The 27,862-nt window shown below is 44.9% G+C and overlaps 1 protein-coding gene across 1 annotated transcript in view; it reads left to right on the forward strand.

Moving 5' to 3' along the window:
• LOC140066215 (phospholipid-transporting ATPase IK-like) overlaps positions 1–27,862 on the forward strand; it is a 1,118,040-nt gene that overhangs the window by 105,711 nt on the left and 984,467 nt on the right. Inside the window, exon 4 of the mRNA XM_072113746.1 lies at positions 27,701–27,829. Coding sequence (XP_071969847.1) covers positions 27,701–27,829 — 129 coding nt within the window. The remainder of the gene's footprint in view (positions 1–27,700; positions 27,830–27,862) is intronic.

Below are 27,862 nucleotides of genomic sequence, written 5' to 3' on the forward strand. Positions count from 1 at the left end.
GGAAAAGGAAGGTAAACCATTGAGGGTTACGCCTCTTCAATACTCAGGTACAGATCATGATATTCAAATGAACACAGGCACAGAATATACTAAAGATGCAAAAGATATACGTGAAAAAACAACAGTGTATGACCATAAAGACCAAAGCACTTATAGAGAGAGGCAGAAAAAGTGATAAATTTAGTAAATATATAGAAGGTCACTTTTGTAGTTAAGACCAAGAGGATGTCTGGTATCAAGCAGCAGGATCCATTTGGCTTTAAGATATAAGGTTTGATCGATGGCAGATACTTTAAAGGATGTCATGTTTCCCAGATGTGTGTCTTGGAAGTGCTTAGATAGGCCTGTTAAATTGCGGGTGCTGGGGATGGTGTTTGGGTTGGCACCAGTAATATGTTCAGAGAGCCTGTCTTTAAGCTTTCTATAAGTGCAGCCTACGTACTGCAGTTTGCAGGTAACACACTCGGTTAGATAAATGACATGCGAGGTTTCATAATTCATGCGTCTGTTGATGTTGTAATTGGTATTAGTGGACACGGATGTGAAAGTAGATGTTTTTTTCATATATTTGCGTATATTGCATCGAGAACCCCTGCAGCAAAAACTGCCCTTATGCGATAGCCATGTACTGCTCTGGTTAGAAGCAGTGAAAGTGTTTGGAGAAAAAATTTTGGCCAGAATTGGAGCACGTCTGGATGTACACATGATGCCATCTTGAAGGATTTGATTAAGCGTGGGATCGCATTTTACAGTATTTACAATTTGAGTGTACATAGGAAAAAACGAGTGCAAAAAAAACGTTTGGAAATGGCAGTATTACTCTTATTTAGTGGAAAGATTATCCCGGCACTTGCTCCACAGACTTGCAAGACATACGTAGTAAAGATTCTCTTTTATTGAATACATGAAATAAAACTGAGAACACTTATCCAAAGAGTCCGATACACAGACCTACGCGTTTCGGCGGTCACGCCTTATTCATGGTCTACTACTCAGTGGTAAATACATGCTATTTAAAATAAACCATCATGTCATGTGACACTAGGTAACTCCCCTTCCCAGATCACGTGATAGCCAGTAACGCCCACTAATCACATGATCTAGGAGGACACCGAAACAATACCTTCGGAGTATACAAATGATAAAATGGGTTTAAAACAATAGCATAAAAACACATTCATAACCTTATATAGAGAATGGTACGTGACGGATATTACAATCTTGCATGTAGATCCTACATCTGAAATAAATCTTAAATAGTTAGATACGTGCAGATATATGTTGTAAACAAAATGTTAATGTTAACATTGATGTTGACACCCTCATGTTAACACCGTCGCTTCACTGAGTCAGATATATCAAAAGATCTAGAAACAAGCATAAACGTACAATTACTGGGACATAGTAGCTAAATATCAAGATACAGATAGAAAAACCAGTAGATACCATAAGGCCTCTGAAATACATCTGAAATAAATCTGAATTAGTTAGATACATACAGATATATGTTGTAAACACAATGTTAACGTTAACATTGATGTTAACACCCTTATGTTAACACAGTCGCTTCACTGGGTCAGGTATATAAAAAAAATCTAGAAAAACCAATAAACACCATAAGACCTCTATGTAACCTATCATGACTAACCACTCCAGTGAACCAAGTCTATTTGGAGGGTGCACCTAAGATCCTGATCAGGGAATTCTTAGCCACCTATGATGTGAAGTGCTTAGTACGTCAAAATAAGGTCTTGCCTGATGTTCAGACCCTGCGGTTGTCTTGATTCAAGCAAGAACATCCAGAAACTCTCTCTGTTTAATAACCTCCTCTTGACATCGCCCCCTCTGATTTTCTTATGTATCCTTTCGATCCCTTTCCATTTAAATCCTGTAGTACTTTTAGCGTGTTTCTCCCTAAAGTGACGGGATGCTGCTGATACGTTCACGGAGGTATTAGATATGTCTGATAGATGTCTACGAATTCTCACTTTTAGCGAGCCAGATGTATGCCCTACATACTGCTTCTCACATAAAGAGCATTCCACAATGTAAATACAATTGCTACTATTACAGTTGATATATGTTTTGATATCATATGATTTCTTAGTGGTACATGACGTAAATGTTTTCCCACTATCTATGTATTCACATGCAGTGCATCTTAAATGTCCGCATTTATAATTACCTGGATAATTCAACCAAGTGGATTGTGTGGTGGATTTGTCACTGAGAAACAAGGAAGGGGATAATTGGACACTCAGAGAGGGCGCTCTCTTAGAGACTATTTTAACCCCTTCCAATAAAATAGGTTCTAACTCGTGGTCCTGTTCTAAAATTGGGATACTCCGTTTAATTATATTAGCAATTTTCCTAAACTGGTTGCTATATGTGGTAGAAAAAATTAGGTTATTCTTTACATCTGATGTCTTGAACTCTGTATGTTGTAGTAAGGAGTTTTGTGTTATTCTTCCGATTCTTCTTGTAGCCCTGTCAATGTCATTCCTTTTATACTTCCTTTGTTTAAGTCTATCAATCAACTGTTCTCTATGTACCTCAAAATCTTGTTCTCCTGTACAGTTTCTTCTTAATCTGACCAGTTCTCCGTATGGGATATTCCCTATCACATGGGCAGGGTGTCAAGATGTCACCAGTAAAATAGAATTTCCTGCTGAATCCTTTCTATATGGCACTGTGCTAATACCTTTGGGGTCCCCTATTAAAATGACATCCAAAAAGGGAATACTACTTCCCCCATATTGATATGTAAATTTAAGGTTCATATCATTCTGATTAAGGTATTGTACAAAGGGTAAGAAGTTCTCCTCGTCTTCCCTCCAAATCCACACCAGGTCATCGATGTATCTGCCCATCCAGACAATCGACCCCCAGTGCGGATTCAGAGGGGAGAAGATGAAGAGCTCCTCCCATTGGGTCATAAATATATTTGTAAGGGAGGGGGAAAAAATGGCCCCCATCGGGGCCCCCTACACTTGCAAATAAAAACTGTTATCAAACATGAAAAAATTATTTTTGAGTAGGAACTCAACAGCCATTAGGAGGAATTCCTTGAGTTGACTGCTGTATGTACTATATCTCTGTAAGTGTTTACTTGTGATAGTACAACCCTAGCTCATGGGGAATAGAGGTACACAAGGCTGTAACATCGCACGTAGCCCATCCGTAGCCATCCTTCCATTCCATATTGTCCATTTTCTGAAGTAAATGTTTAGTGTCTTGTATAAAACTAGGGGAGACCCTTGTTAAGGGTTGTGAAAAGTGGTCAACCCATTTCCCTAGTTTTTCTCCCAAACTCCCAATACCAGCCACAATGGGTCTTGGGGGAGGGGGAAAGACATTTATGTACTTTGGGCAAATAATGGAAGATGGCCACGTTGGGCTCCTGCACAAAGGGATATTCCTGTAGCTTAGTGGAAAGCAGAGGTCGCACTAACATTTTTCCAGAAGGGTAAAAATACTCCTCTCACCATTTTTGAGGAGTATTTTTACCCGAGAAGGAGTATGAAAATTTCGGTAAAACACTGCACACATAGCACACGCACCCACAACGCTCCACTCACATAACGCACGCACCCACAACGCTCCACTCACATAGCGCACGCACCCACAACGCTCCACTCACATAGCGCACGCACCCACAACGCTCCACTCACATAGCGCACGCACCCACAACGCTCCACTCACATAGCGCACGCACCCACAATGCTCCACTCACACAGCACACACAGCAAACACTACACTACACTCACACAGCACACACAGCAAACACTACACTCACACAGCAAACACTACACTCACACAGCAAACACTACACTCACACAGCAAACACTACACTCACACAGCAAACACTACACTCACACAGCAAACACTACACTCACACAGCAAACACTACACTACACTCACACAGCACACACAGCAAACACTACACTACACTCACACAGCAAACACTACACTCACACAACAAACACTACTCTACACTCACACAGCACACACAGCAAACACTACACTACACTCACACAGCACACACAGCACAAATGCAGGCAGCTGCGGGCAGTTAGAGATGGAGCAGGACGGGGAGCAGCAGCCCCGCTGTCCACATGTCTCCCCTGGGGCCGGTGCTCTCACTCCGGGTCTCTCCGACACGCCCCTTAGTCACGTGTCGCGCTGAGCGGTCCGGCGCGCGCTGTGATCGCGCTACTGACATTTCCCTCTTTTGCAGCGCGCGCTGAACCGCTCAGCCTGCGCGCTGCACGGAATAATTGCCAAGCGTAACTTTACACATGGCAATTATTTTGGGGGGTAATGGCGCCTCATCAAGCGTCTATGACGCGTGGTGAGGCGTTAATGCGACCTCTGGTGGAAAGGACACCCATTGCGTTACCTTCCTCTAGTAATTTAAATAATTTGAGGTACGTGGCTGTGTCCTGTAAAAGGGATTCATTAAGTTTTTTATATAATGTAGCATTTTAAACCACTACCGCTCCCCCTTTGTCAGCTCTTCTGACTACTATGTCGGTATGCTCTAATTGTTTTAGGGCTAGCATCTCACCCTCAGTTAACACAGCCCTTTACCGCAAACCTACCAGTGGTAACACACTCCTCAGAAAAGATAGCTGTCATCCAGCTCACATTACAAAAAATCTACCTATAGGAGAGTTTATTAGAGCCAAATGAGCGTGTTCTGACAACATTTCTTATCAAAGAGGCTATTCTAATTCTGATTGTCTACGAGCCCAAAACCTCGTTCACACTACTTAACTGAAAAACCTAATAAGAGTAATACTGCCATCACCAAACGTTTTTTTTGCACTCGTTTTTCTCCTATGTACAATGAAATTGTAAATACTGTAAAAAAAATACTTACTCACCTTACAATGCGATCCCACGCTTAATCAAATCCTTCAAGATGGCATCATGTGTACATCCAGACACGCTCCAATTCTGGCCAATGAAATTTCTCCAAACACTTTCACTGCTTCTAACCAGAACAGTACATAGCTATCGCATAAGGGCAGTTTTTGCTGCGGGGGTTCTCGATGCAATATTCGCAAATATATGAAAAAAACATCTACTTTCACATCCGTGTCCACTAATACCAATTACAACATCAAAAGATACATGAATTGTGAAACCTCGCATGTCATTTATCTAGCCGAGTGTGTTACCTGCAAACTGCAATATGTAGGCTGCACTTACAGAAAGCTTAAAGAGAACCCGTCATGCAAAATAACCCCCCTAAACTAAATATATTTTTATAAACTGCCATTAGAGAGCATTGCCTCTATCCCTTCATTGTCCCTCTACATGCCTGTAAACCTAAGCAATGAGGTCCTAAAGCTGTATGCAAATGACCTGTAAAATGTCCAATGAAGTATTAGCATATTCAAGCTGTCCACCTTATTCATGAGTGGGAGGCACAGCCACACCCCCAGTGCATGACTGACAGCCTGTATAATGATGTGAGGCTGTATAATGATGTGCTTCCTGGTGCTGGTGGCCACGCCCCCTGCAGCCTGTGCGTGCATGTGTGTGTGTTTAGGAGAGATACAGCAGCTCCAGGCAGCCATGTTACAGCAGAACATGTCAGATTCATGTGTAGCTGATGTCTGTGTCTCTCACCTGTATATTAGGAGGATGCAGCATGTCAGCAGATGCAGCACACACTAGCCATGCTTTACTATACATTACACACAGACATGAGCAGGGGGAGGAGAGGAGAGGGGTAACAGGGGTGACATCACTGCCTCTGACCATGTGACCAGCCTCATTTACATGATAAAAAATATGTGATTTTACAATGAATAATGTATGAAATAACTAGATTAAGGCTGTGATGGGATCCTTGTGAGCTGCTCCAACAGGTAGTAGTGACAGGACAAGTGACACAGACCTGATGACAGGTGTCCTTTAAAGATCGGCTCTCTGAACATATTACTGGTGCCAACCCAAATACCATCGCCAGCACCCGCAATTTAACAGGCCTATCTAAGCACTTCCGAGACACACATCTGGGAAACATGACGTCCCTTAAAGTATCTGCCATCGATCATGTCCCTCCACAGAAACGTGGCAGTGACAGAGTTAAAACCTTACATCTTAAAGAAGCCAAATGGATCCTGCTGCTTGATACCAGACATCCTCTTGGTCTTAACTACAAAAAGACCTTCTATATATTTACTAAATTTATCACTTTTTCTGCCTCTCTCTATAAGTGCTTTGGTCTTTATGGTCCTACACTGTTGTTTTTTTGCGCATATCTTTTGCATGTTTTGTATATTCTGTGCCTGTGTTCATTTGAATATCACCTGTACCTGAGTATTGAAGAGGCGTAACCCTCAATGGTTTACTTCCATTTCCTTTAAATACCAGTTCATTGCTTTACTTCTTAGGTATAACTAAGGACCTGCTCTCTAGGGTCTGAAACGAGTAACCTGCTACCATGGTATCCTTGTTTTAACCATTGTTTTTTCAATAAAGCCTTTTTTACCAGCCACTGACTTTTTTCGCCTGCTGCCGATGGACATTTTTTTTCATTCATTGTAGTAATTAGGGGCAGTATTATAGTAGTTATATTCTTGTACATAGGGGGTAGTATTATAGTACTTATATTCTTGAACATAGGGGTAGGAGATAGGGATTCCTAGACTCCACTTTTTGTGGGGTAGTAGAGTCAATATGGTTAGGAGAAACGTTGTTTATCTTCCTCATAAAAAGGGTGGTCTCTCCATGCCATGTCCAGAGCTTTTCTATAATCTAATGTTTTTGATGAAAATTTTTTGATTTTGTAAGAGCTCAGAGGTGAAGCCATGGTGCAGTCTATTTAAGAGCCAGATCCAAAAGTTGGGGTCTGTGGTCGGTCGGGGACCTGATAAAGAGGGTGACATCCCCTGTAAAGCGTTATGTTTCCTGGTATGGGGTCCATATCATTGGTAAGGTCATTAGATGGAAGATCTTGTATGAGGATGTTAGACAGCTCTCCACGAAGCAGTTATACAATGATCTTCTAAGGTCCAAGTTTAGTATCCAAATGTGGAGCTCCGACACTGGATGTGAAACAGGCTGCAAAAACACTGAAGGACCCCAGAGTCCCCCTTCATATGAGGGATGTGGCCTGACTGACATTTCACGAGAAAATGTTTGTTAGAGCAAACCTTGAAGGGAACCTGTCATCAGGAGACCCATTTTTAGCATCCCCCAGTCCCCACAGAGCATAGTACATACACTGCCAAAGTGTTTTTGTATAAAAAATTGGTTTTGCAGAAAAAAAGATATGTTATATTGTACCTTTCATTAGCATCTGCTGTGTGACCAGGCAGTTGCCTATTGGGAGTAATGGGAAAGGAGTAGCCCCCCCCCCCCCAGCCTTGGGGAGGAGCCAAGTGATGGGTGTTTTCATATATTTGAAAAGATCACATGGAGTAGCTGTTCCCCAAGGGTGTGTCACGGGTGGACCCGCGACCCACATCGCGGGTCGCGGGCTCACCCGTGCCTCTAGCTCCCCGCAGGCGCCGCGCCAGCGCGTCTCACCTCTCCCCGCTCCCGAGTCCCGGCCTCGCTCCGTGTGCGCGCGGTCCCGCGCCTTAGGGCGCGCGCGCGGCACTTCCAGGAAATTTAAAGGGTGCTGGCTTGGTGCTGGCCATATTGCCCAAATCTATATAAGCCTGCCTCTTCCTGCAAGCCCTGCCGGATCTTTGTGTCTCACAGCCTTAGAGAAAGCTCTGTTGCGATTTGCCTGCGTTCCAGTGTCTCCTGCGTTTCCTGTGTCTCCTGCGTGCCTGACTCCCTCCGTGTTCCTGTGTTGCCTGTGTTCCCGTGTACCAGTGTCCCTCCCTATTGCTGTCGTGAGTTCTGTGTTCCCGTACCCTTCTGCTTGGACCTCTTGTTGCTGACCCCGGTTTGGATTCTGACGTTGCATCTCTGCCGCTTGCCTTGACCTTGTGCCTGGACTGTGACCTCGAGCTTGACTGCTGTTTCTGTACCTCTACCTTGGCCGCCACTGCAGACAAGTCATGCCTGAGGAACGACCTGGTGGTACCACGTCGCAGCTTGTCTAACCCGCTTTGCAGCGGGCTCTGGTAAAAACCGGGTACCACTTAGACTCCGGTCCCAGGTAGTGGCTTGAGTCATCGTCTGCAGTGGTCCAGCGGATCCACATCCCGCAAGCCTGACAGTAAGATCCGGCCATGGATCCCGCTGAGGTTCCGTCTCCTAGCAAGCCTGACCTCGCTACTATTGTGATCCACCAATCCCGTCAGATTGCTGCGCAGCGTGATCAGCTGGAGCAGGTCAACGCCATGTTGCAGCAACTATTGGCCAACCAACAACCGCAACAGGTTCCGGAAGCTGCTTCTACAGCTCCGACTCCTCTCCCTGCTGTTGAACCCAGGATGCGCTTGTCAATGCCCAGCAAATATGATGGTGATCCTAAGATGTGCAGAAGTTTTTTAACTCTGTGCTCCTTGCATATTGAGCTTATGCCGACCCAGTTTATTTTTCGGAACGATCAAAGGTGGCGTTTTTAATCAGCCTACTCTCTGGGAAAGCCCTGGCCTGGGCTACACCCCTGTGGGACAGAAGCGACCCGGTTACGGCTTCTCTCTCAGCCTTTGTGTCCGAATTTAGGGCCGTGTTTGAGGAACCAGCTCGGGCCTCCTCCGCCGAGTCTGCCTTATTGAACTTGCGCCAGGGAAATTCCTCCGTGGAAGAGTATGCAGTCCAGTTCCGTACTTTGGCGTCAGAACTTGCCTGGAATGACGCCGCCTTGTCTGCCGCTTTCAAGAAGGGTCTCGCCTCTCATGTGAAGGACGCTCTGGCCGCTCGTGATCTGCCGTCTACTCTGAGTGGTCTCATCACCTTGGCCACCCGGATAGACGTGCGATTTAGAGAGCGTGCTGAGGAATCACACTTCGAGCAACCTCAAGTCCGTCCTCGACACCTTCCCCGTCTGGCCCCGGTCTTCCAAAGACCACTCCAGCCTCAGGTCATACCACCCGCAGAGGAGCCTATGGAGGTGGACAGAGCTAGACTCTCCTCCCAGGAACGCATCAAAAGGCGCCAGGGTAACCTTTGCCTTTATTGTGCTAGTCCGGAGCACTTCATCGGGTCCTGTCCTATCCGTCCTCAGCGTCCGGGAAACGCCAGCACCTAGGGTTCTTGGGAGAAGCGTCCCTAGGTGTCTGCCAAGCTTCTCCACGTCTGTTGATTCTGGTGCTTCTCAGCGTTGCCGCCAGTCCCCAGATGCAAGTCTCTGCGTTCCTGGACTCCGGCTCTGCAGGGAATTTCGTGGATGCCGCTCTGGTCTCCCGGCATCACATCCCAGTGTTTCGCCTTGAGAAGCCGTTGGTCATCTCATCCGTAAGTGGCCAGATGCTCTCTGACCCGGTCCTGTACTGCACCAAGCCTCTGTCCTTTTACGTGCTACCTCGCTCCACGTCCTCTATCCTGTTGGGTCTTCCATGGCTGCAGCTCCATGCTCCTGTTCTCAATTGGATGACAGGGGAGATCCTTCATTGGGGTCCTGAGTGCCGGTCCCGCTGTATGGGGGCTTCCCTGCCTGTACCTGTATTGGCCTCCTCTCTGTCTGCGAAGCCTTTGGAGGGTTTACCCACGTGCTACCAGGACTTCTCTGACGTCTTCTCTAAAAAGCAGGCTGACCCTACGACTGCCCTATTGAGTTATTGCCGGGCACTTCTCCCAGAGGCCGAGTGTATCCACTCTCCGTTCCTGAGACCACAGCTATGTCAGTATATCCAGGAGAACTTGCAAAGAGGTTTCATACGGAAGTCCTCCTCTCCTGCGGGTGCAGGATTCTTCTTTGTTACTAAGAAGGACGGCTCCTTGCGTCCTTGTATTGATTATTGTGGACTTAATAAGATCACGGTTAAAAACCGCTACCCTCTGCCACTGATCACAGAACTGTTTGATCGCCTGCGCGGTTCCAAGATTTTCTCTAAGTTGGATCTTCGCGGGGCCTACAACCTTATTCGTATCCGCAAGGGAGACGAATGGAAGACAGCATTTAACAGCCGAGATGGTCACTTCGAATACCTTGTGATGCCTTTTGGATTATGCAATGCTCCAGCTGTCTTCCAGGAGTTTGTCAATGACATCTTCAGGGACCTTCTGTATACGTGTGTAGTGGTCTACCTAGATGACATCTTGGTGTTCTCTCCAGATCTCAAGACTCATCAATCTCACGTACAGCAAGTCCTGGGCCGCCTTCGAGACAATTGTCTCTACGCTAAGCTCGAGAAATGTCTCTTCCATCAACGGAGTCTACCTTTTCTTGGTTACATCATCTCCGACAGGGGTCTCCAGATGGATCCTACCAAGCTGTCTGCCGTTCTTCAGTGGCCACGTCCAGAGGGTCTTTGCGCCATTCAGAGATTCCTGGGCTTCGCCAACTATTACCGTCAGTTCATTCCTCATTTCTCTACTCTTGTTGCTCCTATCGTGGCACTCACCAGGAAGGGCGCTAATCCACGCCTTTGGCCTCCAGCAGCTGAAGAGGCCTTTGCAAAGTTAAAATCCACCTTTGCTAAAGCTCCGATCCTTTCTAGACCTGATACTGAGAAGCCTTTTATCTTGGAGGTTGACACATCTTCTGTCGGTGCAGGGGCTGTGCTTACCCAGAAGGGACCCAGGGGCCGAACTCTTACGTGCGTTTTTTTTTCTAAAACTTTTTCTCCTGCAGAGAAGAACTACTCTATTGGTGACAAGGAACTTTTGGCAATCAAACTTGCCCTGGAAGAATGGCGTTATCTTTTGGAGGGTGCTCTCTATCCAGTCTGTGTTTACACAGATCATAAGAACCTTTCGTACCTCCAGACAGCCCAACGTCTTAATCCCAGGCAAGCCCGTTGGTCACTATTCTTCTCCCGCTTCAATTTGATGATCCACTTCCGACCAGCAGAGAAGAATATCAAGGCTGATGCCCTTTCCTGTGCTTCAGATGTTGTTGGAGAAGAGCTGGTTCCTCAGTATATCATCTCTCCGGAATAGTTGGTTGCAGCCGCTCCTGTGGATCTTCGGCAGCTTCCCCCTGGCAAGACGTATGTCCGACCTGCTCTGCGGAAGAGGATTTTGTTTTAGGGACATTCTTCCCGCCTGGCTGGGCACTCTGGGGTGCAACGCTCCGTGGCCCTCATCTCCCGCTACTACTGGTGGCCTGACTTGGTCAAAGATGTTCGGGACTTTGTGGGATCCTGCACCTCCTGTGCTCGAAATAAGCCTTCTCGTCTAAAACCGGCTGGTCTCTTGCTTCTGTTGCCGATACCCAGTCGCCCGTGGTCACACGTGGCTATGGACTTTGTCACGGATCTTCCATCTTCTTTGGGCAATACTGTCATCTGGGTGGTGGCAGACCGGTTTTCGAAGATGTCTCATTTTGTTCCTCTTCCAGGTCTACCGTCTGCTCCACGTCTTGCCAGTCTATTCTTCCAACATATATTCCGGCTACATGGGCTTCCTCTGCACATTGTCTCTGATCGTGGAGTTCAATTTGTCTCCCGCTTCTGGCGCTCACTCTGCAGCCAACTGCAGGTGAAGTTGGACTTTTCCTCAGCCTACCACCCTCAGTCCAATGGTCAAGTGGAGAGAGTCAACCAGAGTCTGGGCTGCTATCTGCGTCATTTTGTGTCTGCCCGTCAGGACGACTGGTCCACTTTGTTGCCCTGGGCAGAGTTCTCCTACAACTCTCTGGATTCTGAGTCTGCTGGTGCAGCTCCATTCTTTGTTGTCTATGGAAGAATTCCACGCCCACCACTCCCTCTCCCAGTTCCCTCGGATGTTCCTGCGGTGGAAGAATTGGTGCAGGACCTCAGCTCTGTATGGAGACAGACTCGTCTATCTCTACTTCGGGCGTCTGCTCGCACTAAAATCCAGGCCGACATGAAACGCAGACCTCCTCCCGTCTTCTCTCCTGGGGACAAGGTCTGGTTATCTTCCAGGTACATCCGGCTGAAGATACCTGGGTACAAGCTCGGTCCTCGTTTCTTGGGTCCTTTCGAGGTCCTGACCCGTATCAATCCTGTATCCTACAAGTTGCGCCTTCCTCCCACCATGCGCATCCCGAACTCCTTCCATGTCTCCCTGCTCAAGCCTGACATCCTGAACCGCTTCTCTCGGCAAGTACCTCCTCCTACCCCTGTGGCTGACTCCACCGACACCTATGAGGTAAAAGACATCCTTGATATGAAGACAGTAAGGGGGAAGCGGTTCTTCTTAGTCGACTGGAAGGGGTTCCGTCCAGAAGAGAGGTCTTGGGAGCCGGAGGACAATATTCTGGACCGTGATCTTCTGCAGAGATTTCTTCAACCCAAGAAGAGGGGGAGGCCGAAGGGGGGGGGGGTACTGTCACGGGTGGACCCGCGACCCACATCGCGGGTCGCGGGCTCACCCGTGCCTCTTGCTCTCCGCAGGCGCCGCGCCAGCGTGTCTCACCTCTCCCCGCTCCCGAGTCCCGGCCTCGCTCCGTGTGTGCACGGTCCCGCGCCCTAGGGCGCGCGTGCGGCACTTCCAGTAAGTTTAAAGGGCCAGCGCGCCATTAATTGGCGCTGGCCATATTGCCCAAATCTATATAAGCCTGCCTCTTCCTGCAAGCCCTGCCGGATCTTTGTGCCTCACAGCCTTAGAGAAAGCTCTGTTGCGATTTGCCTGGGTCCAGTGTCTCCTGCATTTCCTGTGTCTCCTGCGTGCCTGACTCCCTCCGTGTTCCTGTGTTGCCTGACTACCTCTGTGTACCAGTGTCCCTCCGCATTGCTGTCGTGAGTTCTGTGTTCCCGTACCCTTCTGCTTGGACCTCTTGTTGCTGACCCCGGTTTGGATTCTGACGTTGCATCTCTGCCGCCTGCCCTGACCTTGTGCCTGGACTGTGACCTCGAGCTTGACTGCTGTTTCTGTACCTCTACCTTGGGCGCCACTGCAGACAAGTCACGCCTGAGGAATGACCTGGTGGTACCACGCCGCAGCTTGTCTAACCCGCTTTGCGGCGGGCTCTGGTGAAAACCGGGTACCACTTAGACTCCGGTCCCAGGTAGTGGCTTGAGTCATCGTCTGCAGTGGTCCAGCGGATCCACATCCCGCAAGCCTGACAGGGTGGGGGGGAACTGTTCCTTTCCAGCCCCTCCCATTTGGCAACTGCCTAGTCACACAGCACATGCTAATGAAAGGTACAATATAACATATCTTTTTTTCTGTAAAACCAATTTTTAATACAAAAACACTGTATGTACCATGCTCTGTTGGGACTGGGGGAGTGCTAAAAATGGGTCTCCTGGTGACAGGTTCCCTTTAAGTGTGGGAATGTGCCAGATAGATCTTGTCCGAGGGAAGAGTGCCAGCAGGACCTGGGGACCATGCAGCATCATCTGCTGGAGTGTCGTTTCTGTGTGTCAGCATGGGAGGTTGTCTCCCAGTCCTTACACTTACGACATCTAGTGGGGCAGCCATACGCAAAGCTACTGTATGGGCATTTCCAACCAGAACTCAGCAGATACAGTAAGAGCAACCTGTATGTGATAAATGTGGTGACCATCTACCATCTGTGGTTTGCCCGCTTCTGCCTGGTCATCAGTAAGGAAGTCCTTACCCTGAATACAGTAACACGTAACATCATGGAGAGTCTGAGGAGCATCTATAGGAAAGACCTGACATCCAACCCCAGTAATATGTACTGGAGGAACATCCATATGTCAGCAATTATGTGATGTCTGTTATATTATTCATGTAACATTACTTTCTACTTGCATTCTATGATTTTATTGTGAATTTATTGTAATATTTTGATGAAAGTTTTTAAATAGAAGATCATGATAGTAGTTATATTCTTGTACATAGGGGACAGTATTATAGTAGTTATATTCTTGTACATAGGGGGCAGTATTATAGTAGTTATATTCTTGTACATAGGGGGCAGTATTATTGCAGTTATATTCTTGAACATAGAGTGCAGTATTAATGTAGTTGTATTCCTGAACATAGGGGGCAGTATTATTGTAGTTCAATTCCTGTACATGAAAGGGCACAAGGACGCTTGTGATGCAGTGGTTTCAGCACTGCTTCCTCCAGCAAGCAAATGCCATGCGCAATTGCGGGTATCAAGGGCGCTTGTGCAATATTGCCAGCATAGCATCATGGATACCCACGATGACTTGTAGGAGTATATAGTGCTTAAGCTGCTTCCTGTGCTACAAGAAAGAAAAGCTATAGATTTACCCTGCTTATTAGCAAAGCATTGTTTGATTTTAGTCAATCTATCAACAATGTGACTGAGTAACATTTAGCAAATTCCACACACATCACATGACCCCGCCTACTTCATTTGACTCCTCCCACAAAATAGGGCCACTCTTTACATTTTTTCCAGGGCCTCTTTAATTTTCCAGTCTGCCCCTGATTATGCCACATTTATACACATCTGGACAAATCAAATATCTGACTAAAACTTAATTTCTTAACATATATTGTGCATGCACAAATTTTATCATTAGTTCACTGAATGGACCAGACCAGGGTTTAGCTATAACATATAGCCTATGAATCGTCAGCATAAATTACTGTCTGTTTTAAAATTGTATATTTGTATATTTCCACTTTTGTTGTAAAAAAGTCACCGAAGATAATAGGTTAAGTAGGGTACACTGTTGTCTAGGTCAATGTAAATGCCTTCCAGCTGGACTAGTTCAATATTTCCACCACAACAGATATCCAATGTTCAGGCGTGGTTGTTCGGTCACAAAAGTTTTTGGATCCTATGGTTAAACACTGTAGAGAAGAAGAGGTATATATTACCTGTATTTAACTTATGGCACAGTTTTTTGCGTAGACTCTGCTGCAACCTGAGGACACCCCTGCCTCTCGCTCTCCCTTCTATCAACAAGTGGGAGGCTTGTTGTCTGCTGAGATCTCTGGTAGGAGTTCACTGGGTCCTAGTGCTGGGTTGTGGCATTACTGAAGCGTGGAAGCTGGTTTCCTTTGGCTTGATGTTAGTACTTATATACAGGCAGTCCCCGGGTTACATACAAGATAGGGTCTGTAGGTTTGTTCTTAAGTTGAATTTGTATGTAAGTCGGAACTGTATATTTTATCATTGTAATCCCAGCCAGAACTTTTTTGGTCTCTGTGACAATTGTTTTTTAAAAATGTTGGGTTGTCATAAGAACCAGGATTAACACTAAAGCTTCACTACAGACACCTGTGATAACTGTTATAGCTGATTATTGTAGCCTAGGACTAAAGTACAATAAATTACCAATATCCAGTGGTCCGTTTGTAACTAGGGGTCGTATGTAAGTCAAGTTTTCTTAAGTAGGGGACCGCCTGTATACCTCTGTATTTTATCTTCGCTTCAGCATAGTAACCTTTCCCAAGGGTAAGCTGATGAATCTATGAATGCGGCTATATGGCTAAACACCTTAGCTATTCAAAAAGGGTTTAGACACCCCAAACCGCTCTTTCATTTGTCCAGAAACGTATGTCGTAGTACAATACAGCAAAATATGCAATAACAAATACCACAACTTGCATTCACTGTTACAATTTGTAATCAAGAGGTTTTTATATGATGTAATACATTTTATTATAATTATTGTGTGTAATAAATATATGTTGAATAGACAAATTTCATTTTGGTGTATGGTAATTTTATTAGTATTTTGGAAAGTGTGGGGAAAACATTTGGCCCAAAATCAAGTTTATGACGTTCCCTGAGTGACAGAGAGTGGCAGTGCAAAATTTGGAGATTATAAATGCGACGTGCAGATTTCTTTAGCGGACATAAATACATACACACACATTCACTCATCTTTATATATAAGATATCCAAGGGAAAAGCAGCACTCCAGGTTCAAAAGTGAAAAATCAACTGGATTTATTCATATCATACCGCAACTTTCCGGTTCAACTTAAGCCTTTGTCAAGCATTTACTCTATGTTGTATACAATCTATAGTGCCTTTAGACAAATCGATTATCCAGTTTATATAAATAAATTAGGTCTCATAATTTCATATTTTACAGTGAATATGTATGTAAAGTTCCATAATTCATATTTACTAATACATATAGTGATAAAAAATTCAATTTATTGTTAAAAATATCACAGGTTTACATATTTTTTGTATGTATATCGCCCACGTTGTTCCTAGGAGATCCTGCAGAAACATGTCTGCGTTCCGTTGCAGCTACTGCCCCTGACTAGAAACTCTCCTGTGTCCATAACAGAACAATGCTTTATTGTTTATATCACTGGCCTGGTACTCGGCCTAAATAACTAAATAGTGCTCCGTGCTTACGTCCTAGGCCCGTCAGTCTCAAAGCAAGTACTTCCTTAAGTGTCACGGGTGGTCCCGCGACCCATATCACGGGTCGCAGGCTTACCCGTGTCCTCCAGGGCTCGTAGGCAAGGCGCCAGTGCAACTCACCTCTCGTCGTTCCGGATCCACGGCCGAGCTCTGTGCGCGCCCCCGGCTCCTAAGGCATGCAAGCGGCATCTTCAGGAAATTTAAAGGCCCAGCGAACCGCTGGTTGGTGTGTGCGCTCGCCTGCGCCTTTAAAAATCCAACACCTCCCTTCCTGACTTGCCGGATTTTTGTGCCTTGAGCCTTGGAGAAAGCTGTTTTGATGCCTTGCGCTGTTTCTGAGTATTTCCGTTGTGACCCTGGTTCCGTTTCTGACTTCACTCCTTTGCCGCCTGCCCTAACCTGTTGCTAAGACTCTGACTCCGATCCTGTGCCTGACCTCCTGCCTGTCCGCGACTAAGAGATTACCTACCGTTTCTGTACCTCGACCTTGGCTGCCACTGCGGACATGTCACGTCTGTGGAAACGATCTGGTGATACCACGCCGCAGCAAGTCCAACCCGCTTTGTGGCATACTCTGGTGAAAACCGGGTGCCCCTTAGACTCCGGTCCCAGGTAGTGGCTTGTGTCATCGTCCGCAGTGGTTCAGAGGATTCACAACCTACTAGCTGACAATAAGTAGGCAAAAAATAGGCTCTTATTTTGTCCTCTATCTTGACACTGGCAATCAACCTCATTTACAAACAGGGTAAAGGGTAAGAAGGTCTACTAAGCAGAAAAGCAGAAGTATGCGGCATTGAAATATTATCGCCCCCCCCTAATCTAGTATGAATTCATTAGATACAACTCCCCTCATCCCCATGGATTCCTTATGTACAGTCATGGCCAAAAGTGCTGGAGCACACAGGCAACGTTGTCCCCTCAAAGTCAGTGCCAGCATGAAGGATGTACGGAGTGCTGCAGAGTATATACTCCTCTCTCCGGCACTCTGAACATCTGACACAGGTGTCAAAGGTCTGAAATGCTGTAATTGCAGCAAAGGTTGCATTCTTTAATGAAAGCAAACTTTGAAGGAGAAAATTATAATTTCAAATGAAAAAAAAAAACCCTTAAAACCTTGTCAATTACAGGCGGTCCCCTACTTAAGAACACCCGACTTACAAACAACCTCTAGTTACAAACGGACCTCTGGTAATTGGTAAGTTACTGTACTTTAGCCCTAGGCTGCAATAAACCGGTTCTTATGACAATCCAACATTTTTAAAATCAGATTGTCACAGAGACCAAAATAAATTAGTCTGGATCAACAATTATAAAATATACAGTTTCGACTTGCATACAAATTCAACTTAAGAACAAACCTAAAGAACCTATCCTGTATGTTACCCGGGGGCCGCCTGTATTATATTTTCTATTCATTTTGCAACTCATTTAAAAAAATTATGAGATTTCATGGAAGACACAATTGTCTAGGTAACACCAAACCTTTGAGCAGTAGTATATATATATATATATATATATATGTGCGCCCATAAAACAAATAACGGCCACATGTGGGCCGTTATTGTACTCTGTACTCGGGAGAAATTTTCCATGTTGCTGTGTTCCAGCGCTGCTGTGTTTCTGTGTGCCTGTGCTCCCGTTCCCATCTGCCTGGACCTCCCACTGCTGACCTCGGATTTTGCTTTGCGGTGGGCTCTGGTGAAAACCAAGTGCCACTTAGACTCCGGTCCCAGGTGTCGGCTAGTACCTTCTATGGCGGTAGTCCAGAGGATCCACTGTTCCTGACTCCTGTCTACTGTACAAACAGCCTCATGGTCTGATCACGCCCCCATATCCCTAGAAATGAGCCTTTTGCTGACTTCCCTAGATCATGGAAAATCCACAAATATTTGATGGGCCTGCCATCTTACAAAAATATAATTACTAAAGTTATGAGAAAATATTTCAGACATTTGGGCACCAAGGCCCTACCTTAACATTTGTTGGTGGTCCTTCCCATCCGAGTCCATAACGACCAGATAGGATTTAACAAGGGGAGACAGTCCTGTGATGATGGTGATGGAGACCTCTCGGATGCCTTCTGTGCTTGCTACTTTGGGTGGGAAGAAGGCATTCAATAGGGTTAATTGGCTACTTCCTTTCTCCAATTAAAGCTAATAAAGCCCTACACACAGCTCCCTCTGTTAGATTATTAATCCTGCTCAAATCCATATTTCTCCCTCTCTCCGGAATGAGATAGATAAAAATAAAAATATTCACTAAAAGGAAATAGTTTTGACAACGCTGTACACTTACAGAATACAAAACAGAATACTAACAGATATAAAAAGTTACTTAGAGAATACTTACCGTAACATTATCTAGTGCCTGGTAAAATGAATGATAACCTAAACCTAAATCTCTCACTGTTAATTCTTGCTTAATTGTACCATCACTAAAATGACCATGTAAGTTACTTATTTCCAAATTCAGAGGATGTAGTGGATTCCCACAATTTACATGTATGTTGCTATCTACAGTCATGGCCAAAAGTTTTGAGAATGATACAAATGTTAAAGGGGTATTCTCGTCTCGGCATTCACATTCAGTTTCATTAATCTTTTATATATAAACATTTCTTCAATTGGATGTTATTAAAAAAAATGTTTCGGTGTGAAGATAATTTCCCATAAACATAGCCATGTTGTCCCTTAGAAACTAGATGGCTTCCTTGGTTACGACCACGTCACATTTAGGCAGCAGTGGCCAGACATGAGCTATTGAGTCTTGCCTGACCACCAGGATTCAGCAATCATTACCACAGGACGGCTGCAAGACATGTAGTAATTCTCAGATATTTCATATACAAAAACTTTTTGTTTATTTGTGCAATCACTCCAGCAGAGGTGGCCGTATCCGAGGAAGCTATCTCGTTTCTAAGGGACCATATCACTACATCTATGGAAAATTATCTTCACACAGGAACATTTTTTTTAATAACATCTAATTGAAGAAATGTTTATTAATGGCAGATTAATCAAACTGAATGTGAATGCCCAGACGAGAATACCCCTTTAATTTTTACAAAGTCTGCTGCATCAGGTTTTATAATGGCAATTTGCATATACTCCAGAATGTTATAAAGAGTGACCGGCTTAATAGCAATTAATTGGAAAGTCAATATTTGGCTAGAATTTTTTTCCCCAAAACACATTTCAACTTAGTTGCAGGCCTGCCTTAAAAGGAGCAGCTGACATCATTTCAGTGATTGCTTCATTAACACATGGGTGGGTGTTGATGAGGACAGGGCAGGAGATCAATCTGTCATGATTAAGTAAGAATCACACCACTGGACACTTTAAAAGGAGGTGGGTGCTTGGCATCATTGTCTCTCTTCTGTTACCCAGGGTTATCTCTAAAAAGACACGTGCAGTCATAATGGCAATGCACAAAACTAGCCTAACAGGGAAGAGTATCGCAGCTAGAAAGATTGCACCTCAGTCAACAATCTATCGCATCATCAATGAATTCGAGGAGAGAGGTTCCATTGTTACCAAAAAGGCTCCAGGGCACCCAAGAAGGACCAGCAAGCGTCACGACCGTCTCTTAAAAGTGTTTCAGCTTCGGGATCAGGCTACTAGCAGTGCAGAGCTTGCTCAGGAATGGCAGCAGGCAGGTGTGGGTGCATCTGCACGCACTGTGAGGTGGAGACTCTTGGAGCAAGGACTGGTGTCAAGGAGGGCAGCAAAGACATCAGGGACTGACTGATATTCTGCAAAAGGTACAAGGAGTGGACTGCTGAGGACTGGGGTAAAGTCATTTTCTCTGATGAATCCCCTTTCCGATTGTTTGGAAGATCTGGAAAACAGCTTGTTCGTAGAAGACAAGGTAAGCGATACCACCAGTCTTGTCTCATGCCAACTGTAAAGCATCCTTCAACCATTCATGTGTGGGGTTGCATCTCAGCCAAGGGAATCGGCTCTCTCACAGTCTTGCCTAAAAACAAATCCTTGAATAAAGAATGGTACCAGAATGTCCTCCAAGAGTAACTTTTCCCAACCGTCCAGGAGCAGTTTGGTGATCAACATTGCCTTTCCAAGCATGATGGAGCACCTTGCCATAAAGCAAAGGTGATAACTAAATGGCTCAGGGAACAAAACATAGAGATTTTGGGTCCATGACCTGGAAACTCCCCAGATCTTAATCCCATTGAGAACTTGTGGTCAATCATCAAGAGACGAGTGGACAAACAAAAACCAACAAATTGTGACAAAATGCACGCATTCATTGTGCAAGAATGGACTGCTTTCAGTCAGGATTTGTTCCAGAAGTTGATTGAGAGCATGCCAGGGAGAATTGCAGAGGTCCTGAAGAAGAAGGGTCAACACTGCAAATATTGACTTGCTGCATTAACTTGTTCTAACTGTCAATAAAAGCTTTTGTTACTCATAATATGATTGCACTTGTATTTCTGTGTGTGATAAAAACATCTGACAAACACATATAAAAACCATAGGGCAACAGATCATGTGAAAATATAATATTTTTTTTATTCTCAAAACTTTTGGCCATGACTGTATACACAAAAACAGCATTGCAACCTTTCTAATGCCAATAACATACCCTGCCTGTTTTCCCTTTTTCTCCCTGTATTAGACTGGCACCAAAACAAACTACTGTATATAATAGAGTATAAGCAGACCCGAATATAAGCCGAGACACCTAATTTTAACACACAAAACTGGGAAAACCTATTGACTCGAGTATAAGCCTAGTATATAGAATGTCAACTCATGTCTCCAGTACATAGAAGCCCATTAGCCCTGGTATATAGACAGCCAGCTCCTGCCCCCCCCAGTATATAGCCTACAGCCCCTGCCCCCCACTATGTAGGAAGTAGCCCTCTTCCCCCAGTATATAGCTAGCCGACTCCTGCCCTCCCAAGATTATTGCCTCACCCTGCCCCCCAGTATATAACCTGCAGCCCCTGCCCCCCAGTATATAGCCTGCAGCCCCTGGCCCCCAGTATATAGGCAGTAGCCTTCTTCCCCCATTATATAGCCAAACAGCCCTCTTCCCCCATTATATAGCCAGCTAGCCATCTTCCCCCATTATATAGCCAGCTAGCCCAATTCCCCTGTATATAGCCAGCCAGCCCCTGCCCCCAGTATATAGCCAGCTGCTACCCCTCCCCCCAGTATAAAGCCTGTAAGAAAAACAAACAAAATGTGTACTCTCCTTCCGACGCCCCCCGGCAGCAAGCAGCTGATGTCATGACACGATCAACAGACCAAAGTCAGGTACTTAGCTGATGCCATTCATCAATGGAAATAAGAGGACCTGCCAGGAGGGTGTCGGAAGGTGAATACACATTTTTTTATAGACTCTAGTATAAGCCGAGTTAGGGTTTTTCAGCACATTTTTTTAAATAAAACATTTGATGCTTCTAGCTACAGATATTACAAGATCATAGTTTATGTAATAAAAAGTCTTGCCTCGCCTTTCTTATATAAGTGACCTGAGTTACCTTCAAGTTTGTTGTCAATATGAATTCCAAGGTAGTTACCGTACATACTTGAGCATAAGCCAAGTTTTTCAGCACAATATTTTTTCAATATACTTTAGTATGTTTAAAAAAAGACCTTTGTACTCACTCCTGGCATCCTCTTCTCCCCTGTCTTGTCTTCTCCCCACGTCTTTCGACTTCCAGGCAGGGCAGACAGAGGCGCATCTATGCTTTTTGCCCACATGCACACATTTCGGGACTATGGGTAGATTTATCATGCTGTCTGAAAGTCAGAATATTCTTAAGTGCCCATGGCAACCAATTACAGCTCCTATTTAAAATATTCATGATCGCTGGTATAATGAAAGCAGAGCTGTAATTGGTTGCTATGGGCAACTAGGAATATTCTGACTTTCAGACAGCTTGATAAATCTGCCCCACTGTGTCATAGTGTGTGTGCGAGCACACAGACGTGCCTCTGTCCGCACTACCGGGAAGCTGGAGCTGAGGGGAGAAGACAAGCCAGGGGCAAAGAGGATGCCGGAAGTGAGTACTAAGTTTATTATTTTATAACAAAAGGGGTTCTGCTGAACGTTTTATTTTAAACGTTTTCTTTTAAAATGGACATTTCTTTGTAAAGGGAGTCTCTGCTGGACATTTTTTTAAAGGCGGGGGACCCTGCTGGACATTTTATTTTATTTTTTTGCTGCATTTTTCACCCTAGGCTTATAGTCGAGTCAATACATTTTCCCATTAAGTGCCTCAGCTTATACTCAGGTCGGCTCATACTCGAGTATATACGGTGTATGATTCCACTACCTCCAGCTGGCTACCTTCTTCTTTCCCATTTTGATCAGCATTTCTTTTGTCTTACAGACATTTAGGACTGGTCCATTCTCTTTACTTCAGTTAAAAAAAAAGGATCTATGTGATAAAAAGAATACATTTTTGTGTCATCGTTGTATCTCTAGATGACATGTTTCATTACAGCAACACAGATCAGAGGTGTTAACCCCACTCTCTACTCCCTGTACCAAGCATCACAGCATCCTCTACTCCCAACTGCAGAGGATCACTGTAATTCTGCGTCACTGCCTTGAGATATTTGAGCACCAAACTCACTAGTGTTTTCATGACATGTGACTTTATAGCAATGGGGGCAGTAATCCAAAGGGTCTTTGGCTAAAGACAATTTCAGGACTGGGGAAATAGCTGTTTCTTTCCACTGAGTAAAATGGTATATTTAAACTCTCCATTTGTCTCTCCAAAATGATCTAGACAATTGGGCACATTTACTTACAGGTTCACTGAAAGTGCATTGTCCGACTCTAATACAGTGTGTGGATATTCACTTAGATTGTGCGCCTTAAATCAGTAATGTGTTGCTTCGCTCAGGTCCAACAGAGTTCACCATCTTTTTTGTGGTGCATCTTAAACATAGGGCGTGCAACACAATTTAATAGTTAAAAACCTTGCACTGACCGAATCAGCCAGACTGTCCGACGGCACACTACCTAATTTGTGTAGCATGGAAGCCAGCACAGCTGCGCCACAAAAAGGGTCGCGTGTGCCACAATCTCAGCCTAGACACTTCTTAAATACCTGTGCAAGCTGTTTTAGCCCCAAAAAAGGTGCACAGTCTGACTAAAGTGCACAGCGCAACCCTTAGTAAATGAGCCCCAATATGTCCAAGGTCGATCTATCGAGGGTTAGGAGAATAGTAATGTACAAAATCATGATGTTGCCATATGAGCTATATTATTTTTGTACATAAGTTGTACCTATTTTCCAAACATTTATCAACAAACCCCAGAAAGAAATGATTTTTTGGAAAGGATCTAAATGAGAGTTGCTGCCTCTATTTTGCAGGTGCTCAAAAGAAAAAGGAGGTATGGGGGTACCCTATCTGCTATTACCATGCTTTTCATTTTAAACAAATGCATTTTCGTGACAATAGTGTTCCTCCTTTTGATGGTCAGAAATTAAGAAGTGTATAAATGGAATAGGCTCTTATCTTGTCTACTAATAGCTCACTCATTACAGCCCCTTTGGTTTTGAGCTGGAACTATTTAAAAAGTATTTTGAAAAATTTGTCATCTACAACTTCCCTCCACCTACCCACCAACGTTTTAGATTTTTTTCTCTTTTACTCCCCAACTAAATATTGGGGGAGAATGCTATTCCCCCCTGATGGTAATTCTTACAGCCTAGCTAAGGGAATTGGTAGTCCCCATGACACAAAATACCATGGGGCAAATTTACTTACCCGGTCTGTTCGCGATCCAGCGGCGCGTTCTCTGCAGTGGATTCGGGTCCGGCCAGGATTCACTAAGGTAGTTCCTCCGCCGTCCACCAGGTGGCGCTGCTGCGCTGAAGTTCCCCGGAGGCGCGCTGGAATGCCCTGAAATTCACCGCCCTATACCGGGTAAAGGTAAGTGTAATTTTCGCGACAAATTTTTTGTCTTAAATGCGGCGGTTTTTCCGAATCCGTCGGGTTTTCGTTCGGCCACGCCCCCCGATTTCCGTCGCGTGCATGATCCGATCGCGTGCGCTAAAATCCCGGGGCAATTCAGGTACAATCGGCGCAAATCGGAAATATTCGGGTAACACGTCGGGAAAACGCGAATCGGGCCCTTAGTAAATAACCCCCCATGTGTCTGAAATTTCACACAAAACCACTGCATGACATGTTATTGGGGGCAAGGAGATTTCCAAGAAAACCCACGTGATCAATTTTGAGACTCACCAAGAGAAAGTATTCTCCTGCGAGATGTGAAAAACACATTCCAATGGTGAAATGAAGCTTACAGGATGGTATTAACAACCACATTTTTTTTTTTGAATCACATATTTCTTTATTTGTTTTCACTTTCAGGAACGCACAAACATTAAAAGGAAAAAACAATCCCCCCCCCTCCCATCACATCCCAGCCAGGGCTATACAAAGGGCCGGTGGATCCTCCGGTGGGCCCCCATTACCGCCACTACGACAGGCACCTGCCTGCTGGGTCGGATTGGTCCCCCGGTATGTCCGCTACGGCAGGGGCCTCCATCCCCACCTGAGGCCCCTGCCAGTGCGTGACAGTACCGGTACTCGATGCGGCCGTAAGCGGCCACTCGAGTACCGTCCTTAAAGAGAACCCGTCATGCAAAATAACCCCTTTAAACTAAATATATTTTCATAAACTGCCATTAGAGAGCATTGCCTCTATCCCTTCATTGTCCCTCTACATGCCTGTAAACCTAAGCAATGAGGTCCTAAAGCTGTATGGAAATGACCTGTGAAATGTCCAATGAAGCATTAGCATATTCAAGCTGTCCACTCTATTCATGAGTGGGAGGCACAGCCACACCCCCAGTGCTTGACTGACAGCCTGTATAATGATGTGAGGCTGTATAATGATGTGCTTCCTGGTGCTGGTGGCCACGCCCCCTGCAGCCTGTGTGTGCATGTGTGTGTTTAGGAGAGATACAGCAGCTCTAGGCAGCCATGTTATAGCAGAACATGTCAGATTCATGTGTAGCTGATGTCTGTGTCTATCACCTGTATATTAGGAGGATGCAGCATGTCAGCAGATGCAGCACAGACACTAGCCATGCTTTACAATACATTACACACAGACATGAGCAGGGGGAGGAGAGGGGAGGGGTAACAGGGGTGACATCACTGCCTCTGACCATGTGACCAGCCTAATTTACATGATAAAAAATAGATGATTTTACAATGAATAATGTATGAAATAACTAGATAAAGGCTGGGATGGGATCCTTGTGAGCTGCTCCAACAGGTAGAGGTGACAGGACTAGTGACACAGACTTGATGACAGGTGTCCTTTAATGCATTGTGCGTGCGACGCGCCCGCTTTTCTTTCCCGGCACGTGCTGCACTGTGACTCCTGATGCACGGCAGCGTCATGATATACTCACGCTGCCGCGCATCTTGTTCCTGTCTGTCGCGCTGTAGCAGGGAGAAGAGAAGAAGAGTACGCGAGAGCTCTGCTAAAGGTGAGTGAGTTTTGTTATTTTCACTAATTGCAGGAATATATACATATATTAAAGCGGCCCCTAGAATATTATATATGATAATGGGAGTGGTTGCAGGAATATATATAATTAATGGGCACTAGAAGACTATATGTAATAAGGGGGGAGGGGGATATGCAAGATAGGAGTACTAGTGCTGTGCCCAGACATACGGAATAAGTGTAGTAATAGTGTGCTGTGTCCATATATACAGGGTAGGAGTAGTAGTACTGTGCTGTGCCCATATATACAGGACAGGAGTAGCAGTATTGTGCTGTGCCCATATTTACAGGATAGGAGTAGCAGTACTGTGCTGTGCCCATATTTACAGGATAGGAGTAGTAGTACTGTGCTGTGCCCATATATGCAGGATAGGAGTAGTAGTAGTGTGCTGTGCCCATATTTACAGGATAGGAGTAGTAGTAGTGTGCTGTGCCCATATATGCAAAATAGGAGTAGTAGTAGTGTGCTGTGCCCATATTTACAGGATAGGAGTAGTAGTAGTGTGCTGTACCCATATATACAGGATAGGAGTAGTAGTACTGTGCTGTGTCCATATATACAGGGTAGGAGTAGTAGTACTGTGCTGTGTCCATAAATACAGGATAGGAGTAGTAGTACTGTGCGGTATCCATAAATACAGGGTAGGAGTAGTAGTACTGTGCCCATATTTACGGGATAGGAGTAGTAGTACTGTGCTGTGCTCATAAATACAGGATAGCAGTAGTAGCACTGTGCTGTGCCCATATATACAGGATAGGAGTAGTAGTACTGTGCTGTGCCCATATACACAGGATAGGAGTAGTAGTACTGTGCTTTGCCCATATATACAGGATAAGAGCAGTAGTACTGTGCTGTGCCTATATATACAGGATAGGAGTAGTAGTACTGTGCCCATATATACAGGATAGGAGTAGTAGTATTGTGCTGTGCCCATATATACAGGATAGGAGTAGTAGTACTGTGCCCATATATACAGGATAGGAGTAGTAGTACCGTGCTGTGCCCATATATACAGGATAGGAGTAGTAGTACTGTGATGTGTACATATATACAGGTTAGGAGTAGCAGTACTGTGCTGTGCCCATATTTACAGGATAGGAGTAGTAGTAGTGTGCTGTACCCATATATACAGGATAGGAGTAGTAGTACTGTGCTGTGCCCATATATACAGGAAAGTAGTAGTACTGTGTTGTGCCGATAAATACAGGATAGGAGTAGTAGTACTGTGCTGTACCCATATATACAGGAAATGAGTAGTAGTACTGTGCTGTGCCTATATATACAGGATAGGAGTAGTAGTACTGTGCTGTGCCCATATATACTAGAAAGGAGTAGTAGTAGTAGTACTGTGCTGTGCCCATATATACAGGATAGGAGTAGTAGTAGTGTGCTATGTCTATATATACAGGATAGGAGTAGTAGTACTGTGCATTGTCCATATATACAGGATAGGAGTAGTATTGTGCTTTGTCCATGTATACAGGATAGGAGTAGTAGTACTGTGCTGTGCCATATATACAGGATAGGAGTAGTAATACTGTGCTGTGCTCATATATACAGGATAGGAGTAGTAGTACTGTGTTGTGCCCATATATACAGGATAGGAGTAGTAGTACTGTGCTGTGCCGATATATACAGGATAGGAGTAGTAATACTGTGCTGTGCTCATATATACAGGATAGCAGTAGTAGTACTGTGCTGTGCCCATATATACAGGATAGGAGGAGTAGTACTGTGCTGTGCCCATATATACAGGATAGGAGTAGTAGTACTGTGCTGTCCCCATATATACAGGATAGGAGTAGTACTAGCACAGTGTGGGGCATTGTTATCCAGCTGACATTATGCTGTAGTGACGGTGATATTTTTAGTTGCACAGTGTGGAGATGTGTCACACAGAGATGAAGGTATCTGGTGGAAAATTCTCCAGTGATAAGAAAATAAAGGAAGAAGTCGTCCTGCAGTTCAGTACCCAAAGGAGAAGACGTGTGACATCTGAGGTACTGAATCCCAGTTCTGAGTCTTATAACTGT

This window comes from Engystomops pustulosus, chromosome 1, assembly GCF_040894005.1.
Source record: "Engystomops pustulosus chromosome 1, aEngPut4.maternal, whole genome shotgun sequence".
Taxonomy (NCBI): domain Eukaryota; kingdom Metazoa; phylum Chordata; class Amphibia; order Anura; family Leptodactylidae; genus Engystomops; species Engystomops pustulosus.